Here is an 8,997-nt window from a genome sequence, read left to right as displayed (position 1 = left end):
GCGCGGCGCGCCGAGTGCAGAGCAGCGCGCGCCGCCTGGGCCGGGCTGGGCCCGCCCGGCGGCGGGCCGCGCTGTTGTCGCGGACGTGAGCGCCCCCTGGCGGGTGGTCGGAGGCGGCGCGGTGGACGTGTGTCCGGTTGGCCAGTGCACATTGCGAGTGGCTGGCTGGCGGTCGGCGGCGAGACGGGAGAGGAGGTATGTGTCGCGGGCGCCTTTGCTGCGCTGCGTCGTTGCGTGCCTGGGCGTGCGCCTGTCGACTGTGTGTGACTGTGTTGGGCGTTGTGCCACGTACGTGTGTGCTCGGCCGAAGGCGTCGGAAGAAAAAGAGAGAGAGAGACGGGCGGGAAAGTGGGTCGGTGTGCGTGCGTCGCCCGTGATGCGATGATGTCGCGTCATGTCATGTCATGTCTTTGCGAAACGGCTGCCGAGAGGTGTGTGGTGGCGAGCGGGAATGTGCGTTTGGTGGTTGCCGGCCGGCCGGCAGTTGTTGGTGGTTCCTCCTGTGTGGTTGTTTGTGCTGCTTTGATGGCAACGTGGAAGGACGCCGGTTTTTCCGTGCCTTGCGTGTGGTTGTGTCGACGGTGACTGGTTGGGGGTGTGCGCCGATGCACGTGCCATGTTGTTATGTTTGGGTCGTGAGTGTGTTTTTGGCTGTGTTGTTGTGTACGGGAAGGGGGAGAGAGGAGGAGGCGGCGGCGGCGGCGGCGGCGGCGGGGGTGATAGTGCGTGCAGTAGTGCCGTTGCGACGGGCGTCGGGTGGAGCCGTGCGTAGTGGCGGAAAGGTGTAGGTTGCGGGAAGCGAGCCCGTCGCGTGTCGTCGTCGACGACGGGGTCGCGTGCGCTGTGAATCGAGAGTGGCGGGAAAGGGGCAGCGTGCCGCTGTGTCGTGGTCGTTAGCAGAGGCCTGTGTGCCTGTCCGTTTGTTTTCTGTCGGACGCTTGGTGCGAGGTGTTTGTTTTGTTTTGTTGCCGCCGCCGCGGTTGTTTTTGTTTGTCGGCTGTGCTGTGTCGGTGGGTCGGCGAGCTGTTTTGCGGTGCGTGAATGTGTTGGTGCAAAAGTGGCGGCGGCGTCATGGCTGCGACCGCGACGAGCCGCGGGCGCGCCATTGATGATGTTGAACACAGAGCGGCTGTGTGCAATGGGAGGCCTTGTGTACGGGTAGCGGTGTTGTCGTACGTGCATCCGGCCCGGTGCGGAAAGCGCCGTTGCGGTTGCGGGTTGCCTCTGGTCGCGACGTGTGGTGCTCGGCTTTGTGGGTTTTTTTGGTGCCCCTTTGGCCGGTGGGTGGTGTTTGTTGTTTTGTGTGTGTGTGTGTGTGTGTGTGTGTGTGGTCGGTCTCTTTGGCGCTCGGTATATATCTGCCTCCTGCTCGGTCTTGTTGTCGACGTCGTCTGTAGTTTTTTGCGGCTTGCCGACGACCGACCGACCGAACTACTACCTACCTGTGACAGCTACGTGTGGCGCCCGAAGGTGAACGTAACGTGACCTCGGCGCCCTTAGCCTAACCTAAGATGTCCGGCCGTAAGGTAGGTGCGGCCACCTGACGCCTCACGTCCGAACGCTTAACCTAACTTTGACGCCTAACCTAACTTTAACCCTTAACCTAACCCACGTCCACCTAACGTAACCTAACCTAACCCAAGCGACGCCAACCCTAACCTAAGGTGTTGTACACTGCGAATGTCGAAGGCATGTTATAGTCTTAGGTGGAGAGCACTACACGCAACAAGCGGCTACACGGGTAGCAGGGGTTGTGTGGCGTGGGCTGGGCGGTTTTGTTAGGTTAGATGGCCTTGGGCAAGTACAGAAAGGGGGCAACAGCAGCCTCAACGGGTGCGGGGACCAAGCAGCAATCGGTATCGTTTGTTAATTGTCAACTGTCGAAGCTGCGTTGGTACAGTACCGGAACCGCAAGCGCTGACAGAGAAAGCACCGAAGCTCTGCAATCGTGATAAGGTACAGAAAGCTGGCTGACGCCAGGGATAAATTCTGCCGAAATTGTCACAAAGGTACAGACGGTGTTTTAGAAAGGCTCGATTGCATGCAACCGGTGGTGGTGTGTTCGTCGCTGTTTGAGTAGTAGTTTTGATCCTGTAGTGAAGTAGAGGTGGATGGTTCCTGTGAAATATTGTGGGTGGAGGTTACACCCAACAACCGAGCTAGGTTTAATAATAATTGGCTCCTTTGACCGACCTCCCGACGCAGCAGCATTAGTGGCAGAACAACGGAGAGACGGATTTTGGAAACACATTTCACATACATTTTCCTCAGCATGTTAGGGTCTTAGGTGGAGATTTCAATTTACCCGATATAGACTGGGACACTCAGATGATGTTCAGGACGGGTGGTAGGGGGACAGAGAGCATCGAGTGACATTATACTGAGTGCACTGTCCGAAAATCACCTCGAGCAAAATGAACAGAGAACCGACTCGTGGAGATAACATCGTGGACCTACGGATGACAAACAGACCCGAACGTGTTTCGACTCTGTATGTGCAGAACAGGGACGCAGTGATCATAAGGCCGTTGCAGGGAGGACGGTGTATCTATCTGTTTTGGCTAGCAAGAGTAATAGAAGGCAGATTTGCAGACGACCCGACAGATGAAAAGGCAAATGCCTGTTCCGACACTGACAATGTTGAGTGTTCATGGAGAAAGTGCAAGGCAATGGTAAAAATGCGTTTTTAGACAGGTACGTGCCGAGTGTCGAACTGTGAGGGATGGGAAAAAAAACCCACCGTGGTATACTACAACAACAACGTTAGGAAACTGTTGCGAAAGCAAAGAGAGCTTCACCCAAAGTTTAAACGCAGCCAAAACCTCCGAGACAAACAGAAGCTAAACGATGTCCAAAGTGTGAGCGTAAGGAGGGCTATGCGTGAAGCGTTCAGTGAATTCGAAAGTAGAACAAACCCTATGTACCGACGTTGACAGAAAATGCTAGGACGTTCCGGTCTTGCGTTGAATCAGTAAGTGGCTCGAAACAGCATATCCAGACACTCCGGCATGGTGATGGCATTGAAACAGAGGATGACACGCGTAAAGCTGTGAAATACCTAAACACCTGTTTCCAAAGCTGTTTCACAGAGGACGGACCGCACTGCAGTTCCGTCTCTAAATGCTCGCACGAACGAGAAACCGGCTGACATCGAAATAAGTGTCCAAGGAGGAATGGGAAAGTCCGCCGGACCCGACGGGATTACCAATTCGCGATTCCTACACAGGGTACGCGAAACAACCTGCCCCCCTTCTAACAGCCGTGTACCGCAAGTCTCTGGAGAGGAAGGGAGGGTTCCAAATGATTGGAAAAGAGCACAGGTAGTCCCAGTCGTCGAGCAGATGCGCAAAAACCATAGACCCATATCTCTGACGTCGATGTGTTGTAGAACATGTTGTTTGCTCGAGTATCATGTCGTTTGTGGAAACTCCAGAGTCTACTATGTAGGAATCCATGTTGGATTCCGGAAACAGCGATCGTGTGTGAGACCCCCAGCTCGCTTTATTTGCGCATGAGACCCAGAAAATATGAGATACAGGCTCCCAGGTGGATGCCATTGTCGTTGACGTCCGGAAGGCGTTCGATACAGCTCCGCACCGTCGCCTGATAAACGACGTAAGAGTCTACAGAATATCAGACCAACTGTGTGGCTGGATTGACGAGATGTTAGCAGACGGAACACAGCATGTTGTTATCAATGGAGAGACAGACGTCTACAGACGTTAAAGTAACCCCTGGCGTGCCACGGGGGAGTGTTATGGGACCATTGCTTTTCACAATTCATATCATATAAATGAGCTAGTAGATAGTGCCGGACGTTCCATGCGTCGTTTCGCGGATGATGTGCTGTATGTAGTATACAGAGAGGTTGCAGGACGATCGGCAGCGGATAGGCACCCGGTGCAGGGAGTGGCAACTGTCCCCTTAACATAGACAAATGTGATGTATTGCGAATATACAGAAAGAAGGATCGTTTATTGTATGATTGATTATATGATAGCGGGACAAACACTGGTAGCTGTGACGTCTGTAAAATATGTATCTGGGAGTATGCGTGCGGAATGATTTGGAAGTGGAATGATGATCAGATAAAAGTAATTGTTGGTAAGGCGGGTACCAGGTTGAGATGCACTGGGAGAATGCTTAGCAAAAATGTAGTCCATCAACAAAGGAGGTGGCTTACAAAAACACGCGTTCGACCGACCCATACGTGAGTGTTGCCCACCAGTGTGGGATGCGTAGCAGGTCGGGTTGACGGAGGAGATAGAGAAAGGTCCAACGTTTCGTCACAGGGTTATGTGGTAACCGTGATAGTTAAGTGGCAGACTCTGCAAGGGAGGCGCTCTCTGCATCGCGGTGTAGCTTGCTCGCCAGGTTTTCGAGAGGGTGCGTTTCCGGATGAGGTATCGAATATATTGCTTCCCCGTACGTATATACCTCCCGAGGAGATCCCGAATGTAGTAAAAGTAGAGAGATTCGAGCGCGCACGGAGGCTTTCAGACAGTCGTTGTTCCCGCGAACCATACGCGACTGGAACGGCAAAGGGAGGCAATGACGACAGTGGCACGTAACGTAAAAAGTGCCCTCCGCCACACACCGTTGGGTGGCTTGCGGCGTATAAATGTAGGAGGTCGGCTGTCGTGTGTGCTTGGAGGCAGATTCGGTGTGTCTGTAGTTGCGGACGGCGGTCAGCCCCCCTCGCGTAAGCGGCGAGGGGCGGCGGCGCTCGGTTGGCCGGTGCCGATGTTGCGCAGGCGGCGCCCGTTTTGTTTGCGGCGGGCAATTTTGTGAGAAAGGGGCGCGAATGTTGGCGGGCGAGGTGGCCCGACGGCTGCGGGCCGATCGGGAAACGGTGGGAGGGCGATGGGGCGGCGGAGGTGCGTTTGCACGGCCGGCATCGCCGCACGCCTCCGCTTGTGTGGCTGTGGCGGCGGCCGCGCTGGCCGGGCTGGCGCGGCGACGGTGTGGCACTTTTGCCGAAGGTTTGGCCATTGTGGCGGGTCGTCGGCTGGGGCTGTGGGGGCGGCATGTGGGCGGGGGCGGCGATTCTCGGCGGGCCGAGCCAGGCTGTAGCGCGCGGTAGCTGCAGTTTGGCCGTGGTTTGCGGCGCTGCCGTGGCGACTGGTTGGCGACTGTGGTGTGGCCGTGTGTAGCCCCATCCTCGGTGGTTTGAACGGCGCGGGTGGTTGCGGCGCAGGTTTGGGGCTGGTCCGCACAGGCTGTCGGACGTTGGGCGGTAGCAAGCGCGGGAGGCGCGGCGCGGCGGCGCGCAGAGTGGCGGCCGCTCTCTCGGCCGTCCGCGCCCGCCCGCGACACTGGCTGGGCCTGGCGGCGCGGCGGCTATTCTCTGCCGCCGTGCTTGCCGCCTGCCGCTCTCGCTCTCGCTCTCGTGTGTGTACGCGCGTCGTCGAAATAATGGCAGATCAGGCGGCTACGAACGAGACTGCTGCGGCACCCGCCGCCACCGGCACGACGAAGAAGGCCAAGTCTGCGGCGTCTGCGAAGAAGCCGCGCGCCAAGCCTGCGCACCCGCGCACCTCTGAGATGGTGACGGCCGCCATCAAGAGTCTGAAGGAGCGCGGCGGCTCGTCGCTGCAGGCGATCAAGAAGTACATTGCCGCGCACTACAAGCTGGACGCGGAGAAGCTGGCGCCCTTTATCAAGAAGTACCTCAAGTCGGCCGTCGTGGCTGGCGAGCTGGTGCAGACGAAGGGGAAGGGCGCGTCCGGCTCTTTCAAGCTTGCCGGCGCCGGCGGCGGGGCGGCCGAGGGCGGCAAGGCCCGTGCCGGCGGTGCGAAGAAGAAGCGCGCCGCTCCGGCCAGCAAGGAGAAGAAGGGCGCCCGTGCGGCCGGCGCAAAGAAGGCTGGTGGCGTGAAGGCGGCGACCGGTCGGAAGGCGGGCGCCGCCAAGAAGGCGTCTGCGGCGTCGGCGGCTCCCGCGGGTGCGAAGAAGGCGGCTGCGGCCAAGCCGGCCAAGGCCAAGTCGCCGTCGAAGGCGAAGAAGGCCGCGAAGGTTCCGACGAAGAAGCCGAAGGCGCCGCGCCCGAAGAAGGCGACGACGCCGTCTAAGGCGAAGGCTTCGCCCAAGAAGAAGAAGTGAAGTTAAAGTAAAGAAAGGAAAGGGGAAGGAAGGGAAGGGCTGGCGCTTGACCCCGTCGTCCCCCACCCCCCTCCCCCGCGTCGTCTAGTGGCGCGCGATGGCACGGCTGCGCGCGGCCCAAAACGGCCCTTCTCAGGGCCATCAGAGGACGTCGGGAAGGCGTTGATTGTCGTGCTTGGCGCGTTGTGTTGTCTTGTTTGGGTGGCCGTGCGTGCATGCGCCGGGGTGTGTGTGTGTGTGTGTGTGTGTGTGTGTGGGGTTGGTTGGTGTTTGTGTGGCGTTTCTGTATGACCCTTGTGGGTACTGTGTGCGTGCCGTGGTGGTTGGATTGTGGGGCCGGTGGCGGTAGGCGGCGGCGCGCGGTAGCGGAGCGGTTGTGGCCGTTTTGTTTTGTGTTTTGTATTTTGTGCGGCGGCCGACGGTTGGTTTCTCATGTTTCTGGAGACTCTGTTTGTTTGCTTGCTTTGCGGATGGCGCGTCTTGTTTGTTATGTGTGTGTCCTCTCTGTGTGAAAGGGGGACGGGGACGTTGAGACGTGGAAGTGGCCGGCGGGAATTGGGAAGGCGCGGTGGCGCCTCGGAGACGGCGGCGGCCAGCCACCCGTGGTGACGTCGTCCGGCTGTTTGTTTGTGTGTATTTGAAGGGGTGGGGTGGGATGACGTCGATTGTGATTGTTGGCGAGAGCGGCTGTGTACGGGAGGGAGGGTGGGGAATTGTGGTGGTTGTTTTAACGGGGCTAGAGAGAGAGGCTGGGCGGCAAGACCGACAAAAGTTTTGCTCGCGACGGAGAGATGTTAGTGGCCCTGAAAAGGGCCGTTTTTTTTGTGTTGCGCGCGTGCGGTGCCGTGCCGCGGCTAAGCGGTTTAGGCGCGCTCGCCGCGGATGCGGCGCGCGAGCTGGATGTCCTTGGGCATGATGGTGACGCGCTTGGCGTGGATTGCGCACAGGTTGGTGTCTTCGAAGAGGCCGACGAGGTAGGCCTCGCTGGCCTCCTGCAGGGCCATGACTGCGGAGCTCTGGAAGCGCAGGTCGGTCTTGAAGTCCTGGGCGATCTCGCGCACTAGGCGCTGGAACGGCAGCTTGCGGATGAGCAGCTCTGTGCTCTTCTGGTAGCGCCTGATTTCTCGCAGGGCGACGGTGCCCGGCCTGTAGCGGTGGGGCTTCTTGACGCCGCCGGTGGCGGGCGCGCTCTTCCTCGCCGCCTTGGTGGCGAGCTGTTTGCGCGGCGCCTTTCCGCCGGTGGACTTGCGGGCCGTTTGCTTTGTGCGGGCCATAGCGGTTAGCGGTGCGTGCGGTAGCGAAGCGTCCGGTGCTGCCTTGACAACGGGCCCGCGCGGGCCCGTGCTGCGCTTATATGCCCTCGGTGCGCGTGGTGGGGGGAGGGCGGGCCAGAGTCTATATAGGGGGGCGGCGCGCGCTCACGGCGCACCGTAGCCGACTCGCTAGCGCCGGGTGAGGAGCTGCCGCTTGTGCTTTTTTTGTTGCTTGAGGAGGAGGAAGAATGACAGGCCGCGGCAAGGGAGGAAAGGGGCTGGGCAAGGGTGGCGCCAAGCGGCACCGCAAGGTGTTGCGCGACAACATCCAGGGCATCACGAAGCCCGCCATCCGCCGCCTGGCTCGCAGGGGCGGCGTGAAGCGCATCTCTGGTCTGATCTACGAGGAGACCCGCGGAGTGCTGAAGGTGTTCCTGGAGAACGTGATCCGCGACGCGGTGACGTACACTGAGCACGCCAAGCGCAAGACTGTGACGGCCATGGACGTGGTGTACGCCCTGAAGAGGCAGGGGCGCACCCTGTACGGTTTCGGCGGTTAGGCAGGCAGCCGGTGTGCTGTGCTGTGGCCTTCCCGCGGCCGTGCCGTTGCCCGTGCTTGGTGGGAGAGACGAAAAACGGCCCTTTTCAGGGCCACCACACTGTTCGGAAATTGAAAAGTGCGAAAGGGTCTGTGTTGCCTGCCTGCCTCTGTGTGTGTGTGTTTGTTGTTGTTGTTGTTGTTGTTGTGCGCCTCTGTTGCTTTGCGTGCGTGCGTTCCGTTTGGAGTTTCGACGTGACGTGTGTGATGATGGATGCGGGAGGGCGCGGCTGAGTCCGGTGTGTGCGTGGTTTGTTTGTGGCGCGGGCCGGATCATCGATCGGATCAGCTGTTTGGTTTGGTTTGGTTTGTCCTGTGCCTGTGTGTTTGGAGAGCGCGCGCGGCGGCCCGCGTGTCGTCCGTCGTCGGGCCGTTACGCGCTCTTTTAATTATGAACATATTAACAATGATCACATCACATTATTGGTGTATTGATGTCGTTGTCGTTGTTTGGAACGCGACTGTGCGTGCGTGGAGGGGTGCAGAAAAAATGTGTGTGTGTTCGGCCACACGGGCTGTGGACAAGATGGCGGACGTGCGCCGGCGCTGTGGACGTTGTTGTAAAGTGCGGCGAGGACGACGGAAACTTTGCTTTGGACGTAGGTTTGTGTGGTGGCCCTGAAAAGGGCCGATTGTTGTGAGGCGAGCCGGCAAGGCAAAGGCGCGTTTGCGTTTGCGTGCAGGGAGCACGCAAGCGCAGCGCCGCGGTCCCTGTTTAGGCCTTCTTCTCGGTCTTCTTTGGCAGCAGGACGGCCTGGATGTTGGGCAGGACACCACCCTGTGCGATGGTGACGCCCGACAAGAGCTTGTTGAGCTCCTCGTCGTTGCGGATGGCGAGCTGCAGGTGGCGCGGGATGATGCGCGTCTTCTTGTTGTCGCGGGCCGCGTTTCCGGCCAGCTCGAGCACCTCAGCCGCGAGGTACTCCATGACGGCGGCGAGGTAGACGGGCGCCCCGGCGCCGACGCGCTCGGCGTAGTTTCCCTTGCGCAGGAGGCGGTGGATTCTGCCGACCGGGAACTGGAGCCCAGCCCTGCTTGAGCGGGACT

The 8,997-nt window shown here is 59.3% G+C and overlaps 1 protein-coding gene across 1 annotated transcript; it reads right to left on the bottom strand.

Annotated features, from left to right (window-relative positions):
* Positions 1 to 402: 402 nt before the first annotated feature.
* Positions 403 to 1,182, bottom strand: LOC126232459 (uncharacterized). Its single transcript, XM_049942713.1, has one exon. The coding sequence runs from the start codon at positions 1,180 to 1,182 to the stop codon at positions 403 to 405; it is 780 nt and encodes a 259-aa protein (XP_049798670.1).
* Between the last annotated feature and the right edge of the window lie 7,815 nt (positions 1,183 to 8,997).

The sequence above is a fragment of the Schistocerca nitens genome, unplaced genomic scaffold (assembly GCF_023898315.1).
Source record: "Schistocerca nitens isolate TAMUIC-IGC-003100 unplaced genomic scaffold, iqSchNite1.1 HiC_scaffold_517, whole genome shotgun sequence".
Lineage (NCBI taxonomy): Eukaryota > Metazoa > Arthropoda > Insecta > Orthoptera > Acrididae > Schistocerca > Schistocerca nitens.
This window is presented reverse-complemented; position numbering and strand designations above follow the sequence as displayed.